This window comes from Erythrolamprus reginae, chromosome 4 (assembly GCF_031021105.1).
Source record: "Erythrolamprus reginae isolate rEryReg1 chromosome 4, rEryReg1.hap1, whole genome shotgun sequence".
NCBI classification, from domain to species: domain Eukaryota; kingdom Metazoa; phylum Chordata; class Lepidosauria; order Squamata; family Dipsadidae; genus Erythrolamprus; species Erythrolamprus reginae.
The window spans coordinates 73,493,985-73,518,339 of record NC_091953.1 but is presented as its reverse complement, the minus strand read 5'-3'; the positions used below and the strand labels follow the sequence as shown (position 1 = coordinate 73,518,339).

The 24,355-nt window shown below is 45.1% G+C and overlaps 1 protein-coding gene across 1 annotated transcript in view; it reads right to left on the bottom strand.

Annotated features, from left to right (window-relative positions):
* Positions 1-24,355, bottom strand: part of LOC139167142 (dystrophin-like) — a 1,540,372-nt gene that overhangs the window by 235,589 nt on the left and 1,280,428 nt on the right. Inside the window, exon 61 of the mRNA XM_070751563.1 lies at positions 10,281-10,355. Coding sequence (XP_070607664.1) covers positions 10,281-10,355 — 75 coding nt within the window. The remainder of the gene's footprint in view (positions 1-10,280; positions 10,356-24,355) is intronic.

The following is a 24,355-nucleotide window of genomic DNA, read 5'->3' as shown; positions in this document are numbered from 1 at the left end:
GGCTTTGGCATTCGGCTTCGGGAGACAGCTGGGAAGCCGCGTGGCTGTTTTAAAATGTCACAGCCAGCCTGGGGGGCTTCCCAGTACCCCCCCGAACCCCGAACCTGGAAGTTCGGCAAAAGTTCGGGGTTCGGGGGGGTGCTGGGAAGCCCCCCCAGGCGTGGCTTCCCAGCTGTCTCCCGAAGCCGAACGGCAAAGCCGAACTTCCGCGTTCGGCGTCAGCTGGGAAGCCGCGCGGCTGTTTTAAAAGGTCACAGCCGGCCTGGGGGGCTTCCCAGCACCCCCCACGAACCCCAAACTTTTGCCGAATGTCCAGGTTCGGGGTTTGCTGGGAAGTCCCCCAGGCCGGCTGTGACCTTTTAAAACAGCCGCGCGGCTTCCCAGCTGTCTCCCGAACCTGACCGCGGAAGTTCGGCTTTGGCGTTCGGCTTTGGGAGACAGCTGGGAAGCCGCGCGGCTGTTTTAAAAGGTCACAGCCGGGCTGGGGGGCTTCCCAGCACCCCCCCGAACCCGGAACTTTTGCCGAACTTCCAGGTTCAGGGTTTGGGAGGTTGCTGGGAAGCCCCCCAGGCCGGCTGTGACCTTTTAAAACAGCCGCGCGGCTTCCCAGCTGTCTCCCAAAGCCGAATGCTGTTTTTTTGCGGGGGGTTTTTTGGTTGCACGGATTAATTGACTTTACATTGTTTCCTATGGGAAACAATGTTTCGTCTTACGAATCTTTCGTCTTACGAACCTCCTCTTTGCACCAATTAAATTTGTATCATGAGGTATTACTGTACAGGCCAGTTAGGTTGACATCAGTTATAGTTAAAATGATGGAGACTCTACTCAAAAAGAGAATAAATCAGCACCTAAAAACCAATAACTTATTGGACCCAAACCAGCATGGCTTTACTGAGAGCAAATCATGTCAGACTGGTCTCATTGATTTCTTTGACTATGTCACAAAGGTGTTGGATGAAGGTGGTGCCATGGATATTGCCTATCTGGACTTCAGCAAAGCCTTTGATATGGTTCCACATAAAGAGCTGATAGATAAATTGGTAAAGATTGGATTTAATCCCTGGATAGTTCAGTGGATTTGCCAAGGACTCTAAAGTGTGCAATAGGGTTGATATTCCTGGAGCGTCTGTAATATGGCAAATGGTTTAGGTTTACTAGATAAGTGGTCAAAGCAATGGAAACTGCAGTTTAATGTTTCCAAATGTAAAATAATGCATTTGGGCAAAAGAAATCCTCAATCTGAGTATTGTATTGGCAGTTCTGTGCTAGCAAAAACTTCAGAAGAGAAGGATTTAGGGGTAGTGAGTTTTGACAGTCTCAAAATGGGTGAACATTGCAGTCAGGTGGTAGGGAAAGCAAGTAGAATGCTTGGCTGCATAGCTAGAGGTATAACAAGCAGGAAGAAGGAGATTGTGATCCCGCCGTATAGAGCACTGGTGGAATACTGTGTTCAGTTCTGGAGACCTCACTTACAAAAAGATATTGATAAAATTGAACGAGTCCAAAGACGGGCTACAAAAATGGTGGAACGTCTTAAGCATAAAACTTATCAGGAAAGACTTAATGAACTCAATCTGTATAGTCTGGAGGACAGAAGGGAAAAGGGGGACATGATCGAAACATTTAAATATGTTAAAGGGTTAAATAAGGTCCAGGAGGGAAGTGTTTTTAATAGGAAAGTGAACACAAGAACAAGGGGACACAATCTGAAGTTAGTTGGGGGAAAGATCAAAAGCAACATAAGAAAATATTATTTTACTGAAAGAGTAGTGGATCCTTGGAACAAACGTCCAGCAGACGTGGTGGATAAATCCACAGTAACTGAATTTAAATATGCCTGGGATAAACATATATCCATCCTAAGATAGAATACAGAAAATAGTATAAGGGCAGACTAGATGGACCATGAGGTCTTTTTCTGCCATCAGACTTCTATGTTTCTATGAAGAGTAAATTTGAGATTTCTCCATTTGCCTCACCATCAAAGAACATGGCAGAAGGGCCATTTTTTTCTGAAGGATTTTCCAAAGAAGGAAAATACAGAAGATTATAATATCTTAAAGAATATTTACATTTGATTTCTAGAGAGATAAGGATAGAAGAGAGCTTTTGCGTGAAGGTATCACTTCTATTTTATTTTATTTTTACCATTTTCCCTTTTGTAAGAAATCTAAACTCAAAATTCAGTAATGGTAAAGATTTTACTAATCTGGAGATACTGGTTTGGGATATATTCCTATTTGCTTTATTGGGATCTAATTCCTGCAATCAGCCTTGATCAGTATCTGGTCAAGGTTCTATTATCTAATTTTAATGAATCTTGGAGAGGGGGGCAATTACAAAAGAAACCCCAGCAAAGGGGTGGGGTGGGGTGTTACTCCAGGTTTTCAATTTTTAAAGGGGAAATGTTTGGAATTTATTATAAAGAGTAACACTAATTCTGACATGTATTGCAAAAGTGTAGCTTTAACATCAGTTGTTCATTTAAGGCATTTCTTTATTCATTTCTGCATCATACTGCATTATTTGGAGATATATATATATATATATATATATAGTATTATGCTAACTTGGTATTGATTTATTTCCATATAAAAATATTTTACATTAACAATATACTTTCTGTTGAATGAAAAATGGATGTAAACTAATTTTTCCTCAAAAATGAGTACAAAGACAAAATCAGAGGAAGATAATATTTATTTATTTATTGGATTTGTATGCCGCCCCTCTCCAGAGACTCGGGGCGGCTAACAGCGACAATAAAACAGTGTACAATAGTAATTTGGTATTGATGATTAAAAATCAATTAATATAAAAACCAAACATACATACATACATACCATGCATAGAATTGTAAAGGCCTAGGGGGAAAGAGGATCTCAATTCCCCCATGCCTGGCGGCAGAGGTGGGTTTTAAGTTGTTTACGAAAGGCAAGGAGGGTGGGGGCAGTTCTAATCTCTGGGGGGAGTTGGTTCCAGAGGGCCGGGGCCGCCACATCATCATCTTCATCATCATAACATATTATTTATATATGTTAATTTATCAAAACCTTCACACAAGTTATGGATAGTAGAAAATTATATTAAGAAATTAATTCAACAACAAAAAAGACTTGAAAGCAAAATTTGATTCTTATTAGGATGACAAATTAACCATCAAATTAGAATGCCAAGTTAAAAAAAATAAAAGACTGGGGGGCAAAATACTAGGAGTGTTCAGTTCCTAAAATCCAAAAGATTTTTTACATTCCACTGACTATGCTATCAGAATATTGTGACAAAACAGGGGGATACCAAAAATAAATAGCAAACCGAAACATGAACCAAGACTTGCTACCTTTTCATGAATTTATTTTGTAACTGACATTTTTATCAAATCAAAATATTTTCAACCAATATTAATGGATGAAGAGCACATTTCAAAATAAAGTAAAATCATTTTTGAAGCTAAAAATGGAAAAAAGGAAATATGTTTCTTCAGGAGAAACCTATTAAAATGATAAGCCTGTCAAATACATACATACATACATAAATACAGGGAGGTGGACAGAAAAATGGAAACACTTGACTTTTTGGCATCATAATGTTTGAACATGTTCAAATCAACCAGAACTTGACATATTTTAAAATTATTTGATATGTTTTTTAAAACTACCTTTTCTAAAAAACAGAAATTTAAGGAAATTGATTATAACCATTTCTATGGCAGACCTCTCAGACTTTCAAAGAGGCCAAATTGTTGGTGGTCGAATGGCAGGCACTAGTGTAACAGAAAGTGCCCAAATGTTTGGCGTTTCAAGAGGTAATGTCTCAAAAGTAATGACTGCTTTTGTAAGAGAAGGGAAAATGTCCTTAGCCAAGCACAGGTCTGGTAGAAAGTCAAAGTTGTCTGATTCTAAAGTGAATTGTTAGAGTGGATCGCAAGACCACAGCTCCTAAAATCACTGCGGGGCTCAATAGACACGTACAGAACCCAGTTTCCACAAAAACTGTTCGAAGGGAGCTTCACAAATCTGGATTCCACGGAAGAGCTGCAATTAGAAAACCTCTGCTCTCAAAGACAAATGTTTCAAAGCATTTAGAGTGGTGTAGAAACCACCATAAATGGTCCCTAAAAGCAGTGGCAAAATGTGATTTTCTCTGACGAATCATCGTTTACCATTTTTCCGACGTCCAGCCATGTTTACATTTGGAGACAGCTAAAAGAATCATTTCATCCAGACTGCCTTCTCCCAACCGTCAAACATGGTGGGGGTTCAGTGATGATCTGGGGTGCTATTTCTTGGAAATCCACTGGGCCAATGATTTCCTTTCATGGAAGAATTAACAGCCATCACTATTTAGCAATTTTGGCCAACCAAATTCATCCTATGGTTCAAGAACTGTTTCCAGAGGTGGATGCCATCTTTCAAGATGATAATGCACCAATTCATAGAGCAGGAATTGTTAAGGAACATTCTAATGAAGTTCAGCATCTCATCTGGCCACTACAATCACCAAACCTCAACATTATTGACTATTTATTGTCGATTTTAGAGATTCAAGTAAGAAGTCGGTTTCCACCACCATCGTCTCTAAAAGAACTGGAGGGTGCTTTAACTGAAGAATGGGCTAAAATTCCTTTGGAAACAATTCACAATTTGTATGAATCAATACCTCGGAGAATTGAGGCTGTATTTGCCGCAAAAGGTGGACCAACACCATATTAAAAGATATTTTGATGATTTTTCAAGGTGTTTCCATTTTTATGTCCGCATACATACATATATACACCAGACCTGGGCAAAGTGCGGACCGAGGGCCGGATGCGGCCCGCCCGCTGTCTGTGACCAGCCCACGGAGGTTGGAAGGAAGGAAGGAGAAATGGAGGGAGGGAGGAAGGAGAAATGGAGGGAGGGAGGAAGGAAGGAGAACTTCTCTTTCCATGCCCTTTTGCAAAAGTCCAATAAATGCTCATTTTTTAATTGTTCATTGGTTTCATTGGCCTTTCCAAGAAATTTAAAGCAACCCCCCATCCCACCTCTCAGGGGGGGGGGAAGGGAGGAGGAGGAAGAAAAGGAATCCACAGCTACTTTCAGGCAAAGCCTCCACTATGTTTTCTTAACTGACAATGTAGGTCTTATTTACTTACTTACTTACTTACTTACTTACTTACTTACTTACTTACTTACTTACTTACTTACTTATTAGATTTGTATGCCGCCCCTCTCCATAGACTCGGGGCGGTTAACAACAGTGGTAAAAACAACATGCGACAATCCAATACTAAAACAACTAAAAATCCTTATTATAAAACCAATCATACATACAAACATACCATGCATAAATTGTAGCAGCCTAGGGGGAAAGAATATCTCAGTTCCCCTATGCCTGATGGCAGAGGTGGGTTTTAAGGATCTTACGAAAGGCAAGGAGGGTGGGGGCTATTCTAATCTCTGGGGGGAGTTGGTTCCAGAGGGCCGGGGCCGCCACAGAGAAGGCTCTTCCCCTGGGTCCCGCTAAATAACGTTGTTTAGTTGATGGGACCAGGAGAAGGCCAACTCTGTGGGACCAAACTGGTCGCTGGGATTTGTGCGGCAGAAGGCGGTCCTGGAGATAATCTGGTCCGGTGCCATGAAGGGCTTTATAGGTCATAACCAACACTTTGAATTGTGACCGGAAACTGATCAGCAACAAATGCAGACTGTGGAGTGTGGTGTAACATGGGCATATTTAGGGAAGCCCATAATTGCTCTTGCAGCTGCATTCTGCACGATCTGAAGTTTCCGAACATTTTTCAAAGGTAGCCCCATGTAGAGAGCATTACAGTAGTCGAGCCTCGAGGGGATGAGGGCATGTGACTGTGAGCAGTGACTCCCGATCCAGATAGGGCTGCAACTGGTGCACCAGGCAAACGCCCCCCTCGCCACAGCTGAAAGATGTTTCTCTAATGTGAACTGTGGATTGAGGAGGATGCCCAAGTTGCGGACCCTCTCTGAGGAGGTTAATAATACCCCCCCAGGGTAATGGATGGACAGATGGAATTGTCCTTGGGAGGCAAAACCCACAGCCACTCCGTCTTATCAGGGTTGAGTTTGAGTCTGTTGACACCCATCCAAACCCCAACAGCCTCCAGACACCGGCACATCAGTTCCACTGCTTCACTGACTGGACAAGGGGTGGAGATGTAAAGCTGGGTATCATCTGCATATTGATGATACCTCACCCCATGCCCTTGGATGATCTCACCCAGCGGTTTCATGTAGATATTAAATAGTAGGGGGGAGAGGACCGACCCCTGAGATACCCCACAAGGGAGCAACCTAGAGGTCGACCTCTGACCCCCCACTAACACTGACTGTGACCGACCGGAGAGGTAGGAGGAGAAACACTGAAGAACAGTACCTCCCACTCCCAACCCCTCCAGCCGGCGCAGAAGGATACCATGGTCGATGGTATCGAAAGCCGCTGAGAGGTCAAAGAGCACCAGGACGGAGGATAAACCCCGCCATAGATCATCCATCAGAGCAACCAAAGCAGTTTCCGTGCTGTAGCCGGGCCTGAATCCTGACTGCTGAGGACCTAGATAATCGGCTTCTTCCAAGGACCGCTGGAGTTGGAGCGCCACCACCTTCTCAACAACCTTCCCCATGAAGGGAAGGTTGGTGACTGGGCGATAGTTGTTAAGAATGGCTGGGTCCAGGGAAGGCTTCTTGAGGAGGGGGCACACAAGTGCCTCCTTGTAGGGATCTGGAAAGGGCCCCCTCCCCAGAGAAGTTTTGACAATCTCCTGGACCCAGCTCCATGTCACCTCCCTGCTGGCTGAAACCAGCCAGGAGGGACACGGATCCAGAAAACAGGTGGCGGAACTCACAGCTCCAATGGCCTTGTCCACTTCAACAGGTGTCACCAGATCAAACTCTTCCCAGACAGATAGACAAGTACGGGTCCCAGTCACCTCGACTGACTCGTTGTCAGTCAACTCTTTTTCCCAATTGGAGTCGAGGTCCGCTCGGATCCGATTTTATCAGCGAAAAACGTGTTAAAGTCCTTGGCACTACTCTGCAAGTGCTCCCCAATTCCCCCCTGGTTAAGAAGGGAGCGGGTCACCCTAAACAGAGCAGCCGGGCGGGATTCCGCTGATGCAATCAAGGCGGCATGATACGCGCATCTTGCCGCCTTGAGCGCCACTTTGTAAGTCTTAATGTGAGCTCTTACAAGTGTTCGATCGGATTCGGACTTACTCTTCCTCCATCGCTTCTCTAGATGTCTCTTCTGACGTTTCAACTCCATGGAGTTCTACGGGGTCTAGCGCCACGGAGAGGTCGCAACGGTGCAATTCGGTCAAGAGCCTCCGCTGCAGCCTTGTACCAGGCCTCAGCCAGAGACTCTGCCGAGCTGTGGATGAGTGTATCTGGAATAACCCCAAACGCCTTCTGAAAACCTTCTGGATCCATCAGGGGTCTGGAGCGGAACAACCTAATTGGTTCCAGCTCCCTGCCAGGAAGGATTGGAGCCAGGAAGTCAAGCCGCAGTAGAAAATGGTCCGACCATGGTCCGACCATGACAAAGGCAACACTTCTAAGTCCCTTAGTCTCAGACCATTGCTCAGAGTGGAATACCATGTCGGGTGCGTGCCCTCCCTCGTGAGTCAGACCCTGTACTACTTGAGTCAGGTCCATGGCTGTCATGGTGGCATGAACTCCTGTGCCAGTCCAGAGGTTTCACCGAGTGACGGCAGGTTAAAGTCCCCCAAGACAATAATTCTGGGGAACCCCACCGCCAACCCGGCTACCTCCTCGAGTAGCACAGGCAGGGTCAGTGACACGCAGCTGGGAGGCAGGTACGTGAGAAACAGGCCCACCTGAACCCCTAAGTCCAACTTCACAAGGAGGGATTCGCAACCCGCAATCTCTGGGGCAATGAGTCTACGTAGGCCAAGGCTCTCCCTGACTATAATAGCCACTCATCCCGCACTTCCCTGGGGTTGAGGCTGATGCCATATCTGAAACACGGCTGGGCAAATTTCAGAGAGAGGAACTCCTCCCTCCGGGCCCAGCCAGGTTTCAGTTATCCAAGCCAGGTCGGCCTCCTCATCCAGGATTAAATCCCAGATGAGGAGAGCTTTATTTACCACCGACCTGGCATTGAGTAGCAGCAGCCTGAGCCCAGGGCCAGAATTACACTCATCACCAGTACCCAGGGTTGGGTTCACAGAGCCGGAACAAGGGATCGTTATTAAGCAGCGATCCCTTGTTCCCCTGGAACAGCTAGCTCTGTGGCCCCCGCCATATCTGCCTCTTCCCAGCAAGACCGGAATATTCCAACCCTCCGCCACCCCAGACATCAGTGCCCCCTCCCCTCTCACCTCTCCAATGTCAGGTAGGTTAATTAAATCATTCATACCATTTTCATATATTTCATCTGAACCAGAATCCCACCCAAACCACCCATAACAATCATTCATTTCATACTTGTCATCAGTTGAAGAGAGGCACCTGAAAGGAATATTTTTAAAGATAAGTAAAGAACTGCCGAAAAGCAGAAATAAAAGGCAGAGAAGATAAGAAACAGAAGCTTGTCTCCATCTGGAGAAGGAAGGAAGGAGAAATGGAGGGAACAAGGAAGGAAGGGAGGGGTGGGTAATTAATTTGTAATTATAATTATAGTATATAATTATAATACATAATATAATAATAATATATACTATAATATACTATAATATAATTACCGTATATACTCGAGTATAAGCCGAGTTTTTCAGCCCAAAAAATGGGCTGAAAAACACAACCTCGGCTTATACTCGGGTCATTGACAAAGTCACCACAAGAGGGCGCCATTGCTTGAGCCAGAGCGAGGCGAGGAGGCACCAGCTTTTGTCCCCTCTCGCACGCCGTAAGAGCTGTGGGAGGGGTGGAGCTGGTGCTTTCTCTCCCTGGCTCAAGCAAAGGAGCCAGCCATGTGCTCCAACCGAGAGGGGAAAAAAGCAATGGAAAGCCGGTGAGGACGTGTGTGTGTGTGTGTGTGTGTGTATACCCCCTCTCCCCCCCACCATGAAAAAAGCCAGCTACCTCTTGCTGAAACCCGGAGGCTTTTTTTTTTACTCCCTGTGTGTATTTGTCAACAGGTTTACAGTAACTGTTCCTTGCTCTCTCTGCATTGCCCTTAGTTGGATTAAAAAGGCCCCCTGCTGTCAGATTCTCCTCCCCCTCCTTTGAAAGGATTTAAACTGTTTAAAAAATGGCATTTTGTGGTAGTTGCTGTCCTTGCTTGGATAGGAACTAATAAGGCAAGAGCTAGACAGGAATTCCTAAAGTGTGTTTGTGGATCTTTAAAAGTTGCCTTTTATAAAGTGGGTTTGAGAGCAAGTTTCAATTAACAAGTATGAGGGGAAGCATTTTACATATTTTAAAAATGAGTTTGATTCTTAATAGGACCTGCATATTTAGGATACAAAACCACAAGAGCTGTCTGTGTTTTGCAAGTTTTGCTTGTCTCACTAGTCTGTCTGTCTGTCTGTCTGTCTGTCTGCCTGCCTGCCTGTCTGTCTATCTATCTATTTATCTATCATCTACCTACCTACCTACCTATCTGGTTTTCTATGCTGATAACCTCACAGCAGCTAATGCTGAAGCACTGTTTGGATATACAGATTTATTTATTTATTTATTTATTTATTTAATTAATTAATTAATTAACTGGATCTGTATGCCTCCCCTCTCCAAGGACTCAGGGTGGCTCACAGCATATATAAAAACAGAACAATAATGTAAATCCAATTAATGATGAGATGATGAGAAGGAATCCTGTTTTAAATTTACAGAGCTAGTTTACTGGTTTTCTTTAAAATAAATATTCTAAAACATGTGATCTTCTGATGTTTCAATTAATGTAATTTTATTGGTTTCCATTTTTATAAGTTACCAGTAGCCACTGCATTTTCTAACCTCGGCTTATACTCGGGTCAATAAGTTTTCCCAGTTTTTTGTGGCAAAACTGGTGCCTCGGCTTATACTCGGGTCGGCTTATACTTGAGTATATATGGTATAATATAATTAACTCAGTTCTACCCAATATATTTGGGTAGAACTGAGATTTTTACCATTGAGTTTAGAAAAATAAACCCACAATGAGAAATGAAAATTTATAATCTTACATTTTCAGGTTGAATCTGGGGAAAAAATAGTTCAGTTTGTGTCCCAAACAACAACAAAATAAAGTTATATGGAAGATATTTTCCCTCCTTTTTAAAAATGCAATTAAGAAACATTCTTGAAGGTATTCAGAATACTCACAACAGAGAGCTTTCTGTAGTCTTCGGAGCTTCATGGCAGTTCTATAGGCTGAGAATCGAACATTGTTCAAATCAGCTGTGACACAAGTAAAAGAAGGACAAAATATTTTATCACCAAGCATATTTTGTCAGTGAACATAAAAGAACTCCTAAAATATAGTTTTACAGTTTTACACTTAGTAAACCAAATTACCTATCACTTTATATAAAACAAAATAGGCGTTGATTGCTTACCTGAACGCCTCTTCTCGTACGGTGAGCGGGTACAGCAGTCACATGGGTTGCTCATGTCCAATCCGGTGGAACTGAGCCTAGTGTTAAAAAAGCTTGCTGGATCCGCCCCTTCCCCAGAATTCGCGAATCCGTAGACTAGGCTCAGATGTGAAGCTCTTTAGTGTTCAACTCTCATTGTTAGAGGAAAGAAAGGTTATAGAAGGTATAGAAGACACATACAAGGGCGGGAAGTGACTGCTGTACCCGCTCACCGTACGAGAAGAGGCGTTCAGGTAAGCAATCAACGCCTATTCTCCGTACTGAAGGAGCGGGTCCAGCAGTCACATGGGACATACCCAATAGATTGGTCCCTAGGGTGGGATTAGATTGCTATCGTGAGAGATAACGGATTGGAGTACCCTTCTGCCGAAGGCAGCGTCCGCTGAGGCGTAAGAGTCAATCTTGTAGTGCCTGATGAAGGAATTTGGCGAGGCCCAAGTGGCTGCTTTGCAGACCTCCTCCAACGGGGCTTGAGTCGCCCAAGCGGCCAAAGTGGCTGCGCTCCTGGTGGAATGCGCTGTGATGTTCTTTGGAACTGAGAGGGAGGCCGACTCGTAGGCCTTAGAGATAGTCCCTCTGATCCAACGGCCTATCACTGTTGAAGACACTTTGGCACCCATGACTCTGGGGTGATAGGCTACAAAAAGTGCTTCCGACCTCCGAAAGGGTCCTGTGCGTTGGATATAGATCCTCAGCGCTCTAATGAGGTCCAGGGTGTGCCATCTAATTGCCAAGGGATGGTCCCGTTGGAGGCAGAAAGAAGGTAAGACAATATCCTGGGTTCTGTGGAACATGGAACTGACCTTAGGTAAGAAGGTGGGGTCCAGTCGTAAGACTACCTTGTCCTGATGGAATTGGCAGAGGTCCTGCCTGATTGAAAGGGCAGCCAACTCCGAAATGCGTCGGGCAGAGGTAATTGCCACCAGGAATGCTACCTTAAAGGATAGGTACCTGAGGGACGCAGATTTTAGGGGTTCGTAGGGTGCCTGCGTGAGGGAATGGAGAACCCGTGGCAAATCCCAGGATGGATATCTGTGGACCTTAGAAGGTCTGAGGTTGGCTATACCCTTGAGGAATTCCTGAACTTCTGGGAAGGAACGGAGAGGCTGTCTGTGGGGCCCTGCTAGGACAGAGGAAATGGCCGCCAGATGACGACAGAGAGTACTGGTGGAAAGGCCTTGATGGAAACCTTGCATAAGGAAGGAAATGATCCTGTGTATGGGAATGCACAGGGGAGAAAGACCTTCCTGTAGACACCACTGGTGAAACTTGGACCATGTATGGTCGTAGATTCGATTGGTCGAACCTCTTCTGGCCTTTAAGATGACCTCCACTGTGTCGGGGTCGTGTCCACGCAGTTCTAAGTCTCTCCTGATAACAGCCAGGCGGTGAGGTGGAACCACTCCGGGTCTGGATGGAATGAGGCCCCCTGCCGTAGCATATCCCCCGAAACGGGGAGTCGCCAGGGGTCCTGGACGGACAGCTGTTGGAGATCCGCGAACCAGGGCCGGCGGGGCCAATGAGGGGCGATTAGGATTACTCGGGCCCTCTCGATGAGGACCTTGTGAATCACGTCCGGAAGAATTAGAATTGGAGGGAATGCATACAGGAGTCCTGGGGGCCAGGGGCTCCTGAGGGCATTGGTTGCTTCTGCTCCCGGGGATGGAAACCTGGAGAAGAATCGAGGGAGTTGGGCATTCGCTTCGGTCGCAAAGAGATCCAGCACTGGTAGGCCAAATCTGAGGCTGATTTGATGGAACAGGTCTTGATGTAGATTCCACTCTCCTGGGTCTATCGTTGCTCGAGAGAGCCAATCCGCCTGGACGTTGAGGCTCCCCGAGATGTGATCGGCTAGGAGCGACTGAAGGTGTTTTTCTGCCCAAAGGCCTAACTTGAGGGCCTCCCTCATGAGAGCCTTGGATCTCGTGCCCCCCTGTCTGCAGATGTGGCTTTTTGTGGCTATGTTGTCGGTGAGAATGAGAACGTGCCGGTTGGGGATGCGAGGCTTGAACTGTTTTAGAGCCAGGGATACGGCTCTTAACTCTAGCCAATTGATTGGCCTGGAAGCTTCCTCCGGTGACCACGTGCCCTGGGCTATCATCCCCTGGGCATGGGCGCCCCATCCTGATAGACTGGCATCTGTGGTGATGACGAATTGGTCCGGGGACCTGAAAGGGGATCCTTTGTCCATGGCCGGAGACATCCACCACCTGAGAGATCTGCGAACCATCGATGGAATGGCAATGCGACGACTTGAGTTGCTGAGCCCCGATCTCTGAAAGGGTAATAGGAGCCACTGTAGTTCCCTGGCATGGAGACGAGCCCAGGGAATGATGCCTATGCACGACACCATTTTACCCAAAAGGGAGGACAAGGTGACTATGGAGACTGATTGCAGGGGTAAAATGCGAGAAATCAACTCCCCTATATTATGTTTCCTCTCAGGGGAGAGGAAAACTTGGGATGATTCTGAATTAATGATAGATCCCAGATGCAATATGGAAGTAGAAGGCTGAAGGTGGCTTTTATCAAAGTTAATAGAAAAGCCATGGGTCTGTAAAACTGACATGGTGACAGAAAGGTTTACCTTTACTTCCTCTAGAGAATTTCCATGAACTAAAATGTCATCTAAATAACATAAAATGTGGATGGGCTTGGCCCGGATATAGGCCGCCAAGGACCCCAAAAGCTTTGTGAAGACTCTAGGGGCCGAGGAGAGACCAAATGGCATAGCCCTATACTGGAAATGTCTGCCCTGGAAGGAGAAACGTAAGAATTTTCTGTGGCATTTGGCAATGGGGATATGGAGGTAGGCCTCAGTGAGGTCTAAGGAAGCCATGAAGTCCCCCGGATGAATAGCTGCTAAGATAGATGACAGGGAATGCATCTTGAACTTTCTATATTTGATGAATAAATTCAGCCTTTTGAGGTCCAAGATAGCTCTCCAACCTCCGGAGGTCTTAGGGACCATAAAGAGGATGGAGTAAAAACCCCGGCCTCTCTGACCGGAGGGGACCGGCTGGATGGCTCTAATGGATAATAAATGGGAGATGGCTTCCTCCATCCGGGTATGAGCAGAGGGAGTACTGGGAGAAGGGCAGGAAATAAAACGTTTGGGGGGGGGAAATAAACTCTAAAAGGAGACCTTTTGAACTGTATCAATGACCCAGGGGTCCTTGGAAGATTGGCGCCAGCTAGAGGAGAAGTAGGCCAGGCGCCCCCCTATGGGGACCGAAGGGAGATTACCATCTGGGCTTTTTAGAAGCCCTGTTAGAGGACGCTCCTCTCTGGTAGCGGTATCCCTTACCCCTGGGGTTCCTACCTTGGGAACGAAAACGAGGGGAGTACTGACCTGGATTCCTCTGGTAAGTGGGCGCCTGATCTTGTTGGCGCCCCGGTCGACGAAAGGACTGCGTTTTAGTGGTCTTTTTGGTAGTCGGGCCCAATACTTTTTTCTTGTCCGTGGTTTCAGTTAGGAGTGGGTCTAGGAGATCTCCAAATAGGAGGTCGCGTTTTAATGGACCTAAAGCTAACTGCCACTTCTGACGTACTCCTGCCTGCCATGGGCGAAGCCAGAGGAGTCTTCTGGCCGTTGTGGAGGCCGCAATGGACTTGGCTGCGAATCTGGTGGATTGCAGTGTGGCATCAGCCACGTATTGGGCGGCCGCAAATACCTTGTTGAAGTCCTGTTGACCTCTTAAGTCATCGGGAGGAATATGTTGTTGAAGTTGACGAAGCCATAGGAGCATGGCTCTAGAAAAAAAGGAAGCAGATGCGGAGCTTTTAATAGCCCAGGAATCTGCGGTGAACCCTCTCTTGAGCATCTGTTCAATCCTCTTGTCCTCTGGGCGGAGAACCTCTTCTGCTTCGCCTGGAACTGCAGCCGCAGAGTGTAGGGTTTTTACCGGTTCATCAGGCTTAGGGCAGGATAAGAGATCCTCATAAGAGGGGGATAATTTATACAATCTTTTGTCTTTGGTGGTGGGGTTAAGCCCTGATGCTGGAAACTCCCACTGCTTAAGCAAAGCATCTTTAAACAATTTTGGCATAGGGATTACCTCGTTATCCTCCTGTTCCTCTGTGAAGTAGGGTAAGTTCTCCTCCGGAGGGTCAGTGGATGTAGTGGCCTGCTTCTCTTGTGCCGCTAGCCCTGTGGAAACTCTAGCCTTGAGAAGGAGAGATTTGAACAATTGAGAGGGAAAAATAGTAACTGGAGAAGGAACCTTGATTTGGGATTCCTCATCGTCCGAGAGGCCTTGACATGGATCCTCATCCTCTTCCATATCCTGATCATAATCATCCTGAGAAGAATCTGATTCTTCCTGAATAGGAGCTCTGACTGCTGAAGGAGAATTCAAGGGACGGAGGGGACGAGGAGGAGGAAGAGATAAAGAGGGCACATTGATGGCAGAGAGCTTGGCATCAATGGCCTTGGACAACACAGAGAAAATAGATTGGAACTCTGGAGGGAGGCTAGAAATATCAGCAGGAGTGACAGAAGAATCTCTGATGGCCTGAGAGGTTCCTGGCTGGGAAGATTCTTCAACGATATCTGGTTCCTCTGGACCTAAGCCCCATAGATTAGGTTGGGGTCTGTCTAGGTTTGGCTCATCCAGAGATAACACAGTGACACCAGAGAGAGGCAGGATAGGAGCCTCTGGGGGGTCAAGACTGCTGAGCACTTGGGCCTGCACTTTCAAGCGTTTAGCAGATTTATCATGAATTTTTTGTAGGGCTTGGTCCCTTCTCTTCTCAGCCTTGGTGGTTCTGGTCAAGGGGCGGGCTATGGCAGAAGAGGGGGCCGAGGCCTGGGGGATACTGGTTATCTCATCACCTGTAGGCCTGGCCTCTCTGGGACCCTGAGTGGTGCCTCTCTTGGGAAAGGAAGCCATAGTCTGACAATTTACAGAAGACAAGGCTTGAGCCAAAAGAAATCTGATTTATAGGGGGGAGAAGAATTCCAAGCTTTCCCAAGAGGAGTGGGATCCTGCTCCTAGGCCTCGGAGCTGCTGCGACTTGAGAGCAATCTGGGCAAACCCAGAGTTCGTGTTCCCAAATACAGCGTGGCCAGCCTCCCTAAACTTCAATTAAAGTAACCAAGGCACCCTGGTTGGAGGCCTGGCCGGTGGAGAATTAAGCCTGAGCGTCTCAAAGCCCACTCCAAGGATCCAGGCGGTGGACTGAAGCACCAACGGCCGGCAGGAGGCCAACACGAGGTACTAAATTACAGGGCGCGAAGGCCTTCGCGCCAAAAACGAAACCGTTCCGTAAAAGTTTTAAAAGAAACGGCCGGCTAAGTCCAGGAGACTGAGAGGGAAGCGTCTCACACCGCGGGAGGTAAAGCCCTTAAAAGATAATAAATAGACTTGCCTAATGACCTCCAGGCCGAAGGATTGTAAATAACCCAAAACGGCAGCAGGAATAGCCAGCGGCGAGAGGAGCCGCGGGAGGCTAAACCGCTACTTCTCCCCTGAGAGAAAAGCCGAACCGCCGATGGCTGGCGTTAATTAGCAAGTCTCGAAATTCAATAGAAAGGATTTCTTACTGTTTGGAAGGATAGAACGAAGGGAAGGTGTTAGTGATGAACGAGCTATTCACATATATTCCGCTGGATGCGAGAACTGAGCGAATTCTGGGGAAGGGGCGGATCCAGCAAGCTTTTTTAACAATAGGCTCAGTTCCACCGGATTGGACATGAGCAACCCATGTGACTGCTGGACCCGCTCCTTCAGTACGGAGAATCAGTGTTCATAAAAAATATTACTACTGTCAACCTGCAAAATGATTTCAACTGAAACTATGCCTATTTCTGCTTTTTTCCTTGGTTGCCTTTCAAGGGGGGAGGGGGGATTTAGGAATATGGTGCCTCAGCTGGTTAGTCATAACATGTACCAGCCAGCATGTGAACCTACAACTGGACTGATTGGCCCATGTGATTTGTGAGACCTAGAGGGTGGGGAAATCCTATTATTTTAACAATCCCTATGTGCAGGAATAATTTAGAGCTAGCTTCCACTTTCTAAGTGCCAATATGATGTACTCAATAAAGGGATTCTTTATTGAGTAAAGGGAGCCAAAATAAAGGGAGCCAAGCTTCAGAGTCCTGAATTTCCTGCAGTTCATCTCAGAACCATGACAACTATGCTCTGAACAAAAATAGCAGAGTTTAGTCAGAGCAAGGCACTGTTCATACTTAGTGGGAATATATTATATTGTACTTAATGGATACCTCTTCTAAACAGACATTTCTAACATCTATTAAGTTTCTTTGATCTGAAAGGCATATATTTATTTTGAAAAAGCTACTTTTGTATGTAGTGGTTAAGAAACCAGGCTAGAAATTGGGAGCCTGTGAATTTTAGTTCCAGTTTAGGCATTAAAGTCAGCTAAGTGACTTTTGGCCACTCATTTTCTCTCAGCCCAAAAAGGGAGGCAATAGCAAATCATTTCTGAAAAATTTTATAAGAGAAATTGTAAGGACTTGCTGAGTAATTACCAGGAGATCATACAGACTTGAAGGCAATACAACATCTCCCTAAAATTAATCAACTGAAGGATCTAAAGCAGTGATTCCCAACCATTTTTTTTGTGTGGGTGGGTATGCCCTACCTATGCATCTCTAAAATCCTGATGCCCCTTTTGTGACATACAATTTTTATTATTCAAAAAAGTGAACTCCTACTCATGCAGAGAAAGCTTAAAAGGTCATAAACTTGGCTTAAACAAGGTTCCAATTGCCATTGAAAATCAAACTGTATTGCTCAATTACACATAGGAAATTAAAGACCATTAAAAAACAAAAAAATAACAAAATGCCTGGGCCAGAAAGACTTCCGTCATAAATAGAATATAATAGAATTTTATTGGCCAAGTGTGATTGGACACACAAGGAATTTGTCTTGGTGCATATGCTCTCAGCGTAAATAAAGAAAAAAGATACATTTGTCAAGAATCATGTGGTACAACACTTAATGATTGTCATAGGGGTCAAGTAAGCAATGAAGAAACAATCAATATTAATAAAAATCTTAGGATACAAGCAACAAGTTACAGTCATACAGTCCTAAGTGGGAGGAAAAGGATGATAGGAGTGATGAGGAAAAAAAACTAGTAGAAATAGAAGTGCAGATTTAGTAAAAAGACTCACAGTGTTGGGGGAATTATTTGTTTAGTAGAGTGATGGCGTTTGGGAAAAAACTGTTCTTGTGTCTAGTTGTCTTGGTGTGCAGTGCTCTGTAGCGAGGATTTGAGGGTAGGAATTGAAACAGTTTGTGTCCAGGATGCAAGGGGTCAGTAAATTTCAAGACATTATAGAAGACAAATTGTTAGAATTACTGTATTTTTCAGAGTATAAGCATGGTGTGATTGGATTGTCTGATTGAAAAATATATAGAATTTTTAGCTCTAGTCTTTTAATGTATTAATGTATTAGATGTATTTAATGTATTAGATTTGATTTGTACACTTTGTTTCTATATTTATTCTGTAAGCCGCCCCAACTTTTTGGAGAAGGGCGGCATACAAATCTTAATAATAATAATAATAATAATAATAATAATAATAATAATAGTAGTAGTAGTAATAATATGCACCCTAGTTTTGGGGGAGGAAAATAGGGAAAAGCATCTCCTTATCAGGTATTCATCTGGAAAGCATTCTTAGCCATTACATTATTTTATCCCTGGTTAGGGCTTTAAAAAAACTTTATTCGGTGAGAGTAACAATGAAAGAGCTTGCAAGCCAGTAAGAGCTTGGAACATCATTAGCACCTGATTAGGGCTGGAAAGAAACTTACTCGGAACAAATTAGAGCAATGGAAAAAAACCTGCAAAGATGTAGGGTTTGGAAAACATTATTCAAAGAGAGAAACAATGAAAGAGCTTGCAAGCCAGTAAGAGCTGGGAACATTGTTAATACAGTGGTACCTCATCTTACAAATGCCTCTTCTAATGAACTTTTCAAGATATGAACCCGGTGTTTAAGATTTTTTTGCCTCTTCTTCCGAACTATTTTCACCTTACGAACCCAAGCCGCTGCTGCTGGGATGAAGGGGTTTCTTTCCCCCCCCTTTTTTGAAGAAAGAAAAGGGAGGGGCGGCTTGGAGGGAGAAAGACTTTGCATTAACAAAAGTAGAACAGCGTGCTTGCAGGCACTGAAAGAGTGTCTTTTGAAGAAAGAAAAGGGAGGGGCGGCTTGGAGGGGGAAAGACTTTGCATTAACAAAAGTAGGAGAACAGCGTGCTTGCAGGCACTGAGTGTCTTTTGAAGAAAGAAAAGGGAGGGGTGGCTTGGGGGGGGAAAGACTGCATTAACAAAAGTAGGAGAACAGCGTGCTTGCAGGCACTGAAAGAGTGTCTTTTGAAGAAAGAAAAGGGAGGGGCAGCTTGGAGGGGGAAAGACTTTGCAGAGAACAGCCACAGGCACTGAAAGAGTGTCTTTTGAAGAAAGAAAAGGGAGGGGCGCCCCCCTTGCCTTTCTTCCTTCCCACTCACCCTTTAGCCTAGCCTTGCTTCTTCCTCCCGCCCCCTTTAGCTGCTCCTCCCTGCCCTCTGTTCGCCTCCCTTCTAAAGTTTGGGATTTTCCTGAAGGATTTGCACGCATTATTTGCTTTTACATTGATTCTTATGGGAAACATTGTTTCGTCTTACGAACTTTTCACCTTACGAACCTCCTCCTGGAACCAATTAAGTTCGTATCATGAGGTACCACTGTACCTGGTTAAAGCTAGGAAAGAAACATTCGGAACAAGTAAACAATGAAAAAACCCCTACAAAGACAGGGTTTGGAAAGCAATCTTCACAGAGATAAACAATGAAAGAGCTTGCAAGCCGGTAAGAGCTGGGAACATCATTAGCACCTGATTAGGGCTGGAAACAAACTTACTCAGAGCAAGTTAGAGCAGTGAAAAAAAACCTGCAAAGACTTAGGGCTTGGAAAACATTCTTCGCAAAGAGAAACAATGAAAGATCCTGCAAGATAAGACCGGATAAGATCAATAGCAGCTAGTTAGGGCTGGGGAAAAAATGCTACATTCAGAGTATAAGACGCACTCAAATTATCAGCCTCTTTTAGGGAAGAGAAAGGTGCGTCATACTCCAAAAATATGGCATAAGGTACTAGAAAAAGCCAAAATGCCAAAATCATGGAGGATAGAGTATATAACTTTGATACCTCAGGATAACACAGACAATAGCTTAATTAAAAATTACAGACCAATCTCTTTGCTGGATTCTGACTATAAAATATTCATAACAATAATAGCAGAAAGATTAAAAACAATATTAAACCAAATTATGTATTTGGACTAAAACAGCTTTCTTCCAAAAAGACAAATTCGCAACAATACAAGAATGGTCATAAATGTTCTAGGATATTACAATGTTCATTCCAACAAACAATTGGCACTAATATTCGTAGATGTGCAAAAGGTGTTTGACAATTTGGATTGGAAATTCTCCATAACAGAACTAAAATGTATGCAATTCGGGGACAAATTTACTAAAATAATTGAATCAATATATTCTTTATAAACAGCAAAAATTATGATTAATGGTGACATGACAGAAACAATAAATGTCATGAAAGGTGTCAGACAAGGGTGTTTGCTATCTCCCCTATTATTTATTTGTCATTGGAAATTCTCCTGAAATGAAAAAAAGGAATCACGAAATTTAAGGATTGGGAATACAAAAAGAGCAATACAAACTACAAGCATTTACAAATGATATACAGTAGTATTTATTGTTGAAAACTCCCAAAACTTCAGGACCTAAGTTATTGCAGGAAATAGAAGAATTTGGCGAAAGAGCTGGTTTAAAGATCAATAAGGACAACACAAAAATAATAACAAAAATCTCACAAAAAACAAGAGAAGGAATTAGAAAACATATTGGGAATCCAGACAACAAAAAAAGTCAAATACCTCAGGATTTGTTTGGCAGCCAAATGTTCAACAATAAAAGAAAACAATTACATGAAATTGATACAAAAAAGTCAAAAAGATTTGGAAGTCTGGTCAAAATTACAAATTTCTTTAATGGAAAGAAATAGTCGTAAAAAAATGAATATACTATCAAAAATTCATTTCAAACGGCTCCAATAAAAATTGGGAACAAAATTTATACAGAATTTTATACAGAGCCATGACATGTTGAGCAGCTATGGCACCTCCATCAAAGCAGGCTCCATCTGGCCATCCATGAATAACACACAGCTCTCTCTACACCGACCATCCATCCTGATGGGGTTGATGCACTGCAACCCCAGGCGAGACCCAACACCGCCTGTTTGGCTTCCTTTGGCTGCTATGGGAGCCTTGGGCTTGCAGTGGTGTCTGAGCAGGACTGTCTGCAATTCCAGACAGAATACCCCGATAGTGGTTGGGGGGTTCTGCCACACCAAGAGAGGGCCCCAATGGCAATGGCACTCACTGGCCTGCTGTGAGGGAGAGGCTGCTGAGCTGAGTGGTGGAGTTGTGGTGGGCCTGTCATCTGTGTACCAAGTTTGGTTGAAATTGCTAGGGATGCTAGGGGTATCTTATACAGGATTTTGTCTAATATAGGATTGTGATAAATAAATACCCGGACAATGCCAGGTTATCAGCTAGTTTGTATTACATTTTTAAATGTTCAGTTTCATGAATAAAAATTATGTTAATATTGATATGAATATTAATATAAATAACAACAACAACCATCATCATCTATTGAAACACTGAAGAGCTGCCTATTATGATGCAGTAAATGGGGTAATCTTGAAAAAAAAGAAATGAAAGAAGTAAAATCTAGTCCTCCAACATAAGAATGTAGTTTTACAAAGTACTACCTTCTCCTAATTCTACACTATTTCTTGATAGCACTTTAGGTCTTCCAAGACTGCCTTGTTTAATATACTCATTTCAAATGTCTTTTTCAAGTTCTAATTAACAGAACAGAATAGGCGTTGATCGCTTACCTGAACGCCTCTTCTCGTGCGGTGAGCAGGTACAGCAGTCACGTGGGTTGCTCATGTCCAATCCGGTGGAACTGAGCCTTGTATTAAAAAAGCTTGCTGGATCCGCCCCTTCCCAGAATTCGCGAATCCGTAGACTTAGGCTCAGTTGTGAAAGCTCAAGTATGTTCAACTCTCGTGAAAAAGAATAAGGTTAGGTTATAGAAGATAAGAAAAGGAAAACACATAAGGGAGGGAAGTGACTGCTGTACCCGCTCACCGCACGAGAAGAGGCGTTCAGGTAAGCGATCAACGCCTATTCTCCGTGCTAAAGGAGCGGGTCCAGCAGTCACGTGGGACATACCCAATAGATAGGTCCCTAGGGAGGGTTCAAGTTGTCATTGTGAGAAATAACGGATTGGAGAACCCTTCTACCGAAGGCCGCATCTGCTGAGGCATATGTATCGATTTTATAGTGTCTGATGAAGGAATTAGGTGAGGCCCAAGTGGCTGCTTTACACACTTCTTCCAACGGGGCTTGAGTCGCCCAAGCGGCCGAAGTGGCAGCACTTCTGGTAGAGTGTGCCGTAATATTCTTTGGAATGGGGAGAGAGGCTGACTCATAGGCTTTAGATATGGTTCCCCTGATCCAACGGCCTATCACTGTTGAAGACACTCTGGAGCCCATGGATCTGGGGTGATAGGCCACGAAGAGTGCTTCAGATCTCCGAATGTGGCCTGTGCGCTGGATGTAAATCTTCAGCGCTCTAGTCAAGTCCAGAGTGTGCCATCTAATAGCTAGGAGATGATCCCGTTGGGAGCAGAAGGAAGGTAAAACAATATCCTGGGATCTGTGGAACATGGAACTGACCTTGGGTAGGAAGGTGGGGTCCAAGCGTAGAACCACCTTGTCCTGATGGAACTGGCAGAGGTCCTGTCTGATTGAGAGAGCAGCCAATTCAGAAATGCGTCGGGCGGATGTAATCGCCACCAGGAATGCTACCTTGAAAGATAGGTACCTGAGAGACGCTGATTTCAGGGGTTCATATGGTGCCTGAGTAAGGGAGTGAAGAACCCGAGGCAAGTCCCAGGAAGGGTATCTGTGGACCTTAGACGGTCTGAGGTTGGCCATACCCTTGAGGAATTCTTGGATTTCCGGAAAGGAACGGAGCGGCTGTCTCCGAGGTCCTGCCAAAACCGTACAGATGGCTGCTAAGTGCCGACGGATAGTGCTGGTGGAGAGACCTTGATGGAAACCTTTCATGAGAAAGGTAAGTATCTTGTGGATGGGAAGACACAGGGGGGATAAACCCTCCTGCGAGCACCACTGATGAAATTTTGACCAGGTATGGTCGTATATCCTATTGGTCGATCCCCTTCTGGCCTTCAGGATGATTTCCACTGTATCCGGATCGTACCCTCACAGGTCTAAGTCTCTCCGGATAACAGCCAGGCGGTGAGGTGGAACCACTCCGGGTCTGGATGGAATGAGGCCCCCTGCCGTAACATATCCTCCAAAACGGGGAGTCGCCAAGGGTCCTGGACGGATAGTTGTTGAAGGTCTGCGAACCAGGGCCGGCGAGGCCAGTGGGGGGCGATCAAGATCACTCGAGCTCTTTCTAGGATGATTTTGTGAATCACCTCCGGTAAGATCGGAATTGGAGGAAAAGCATAAAGGAGGCCTGGAGGCCAGGGGCTCCTGAGGGCATTGGTTGCCTCCGCTCCCGGGGCTGGAAATCTGGAGATGAAGCGAGGGAGCTGGGTACTGGAAACCCGAACCTGAGGCAAATTTGGTGGAACAGTGTCTGATGGAGGTTCCACTCTCCTGGATCTATGGTCGCTCGTGAGAGCCAGTCCGCCTGGACATTGAGGCTTCCCGAGATGTGATCGGCTAAGAGCGACTGGAGATGTTTCTCCGCCCAAAGGCCTAACTTTAGGGCCTCCCTCATGAGAGCCTTGGATCTCGTGCCTCCCTGTCTGCAAATATGGCTTTTGGTGGCTATGTTGTCGGTCAGGACCAGAACATGTTGGTTGGAGATGTGAGGATAGAATTGCTTTAATGCTAGAGAGACGGCCCTTAACTCCAGCCAGTTGATGGGCCTGGAGGCCTCCTCCAGAGACCAAGTGCCCTGGGCTATCAATCCTTGAGCATGGGCTCCCCAGCCCAGGAGACTGGCATCTGTGGTGACCACAAACTGGTCTGGGCACCTGAAGGGGGAGCCCCTGTCCATGGCTGGAGAAATCCACCATTTGAGAGATCTGCGAACTGCTGCGTCCCGATCTCTGGAAAGGTAACAGAAGCCACTGTAGTTCCCTGGCGTGAAGGCGAGCCCAGGGAACAATCCCAATGCATGATACCATTTTCCCCAGCAAGGAAGATAGGGAAACTATGGGGACTGATTGATGGGACAACACACAGAAAATCAGGTCATCTATGCTCTGCTTCCTCTCAGGAGAGAGAAATACCTGAGATATCTCAGTATTAATAATGGATCCCAGATGCAGAATGGCAGTAGATGGTCGAAGGTGACTTTTATCGAAGTTTATGGAGAAACCATGGTTCTGTAGAACTGACATGGTGATAGAAAGATCTGCGGCCACTCCATCTCTAGAGTTCCCGTGAACTAAAATGTCATCTAAATAACATAATATGTGAATGGGCGTGGACCGGATGTGAGCCGCTAGAGCTCCCAAAAGCTTGGTAAAGACTCTTGGGGCTGAGAAGAGCCCAAAGGGCATAGCTCTATATTGAAAGTGTCTGCCCTGGAAGGCAAAACGTAAATATTTCCTGTGGTGTTTGGCAATGGGAATATGGAGGTACGCTTCTGTGAGGTCCAGCGAGACCATGAAATCCCCCGGATGAATGGAAGCTAAA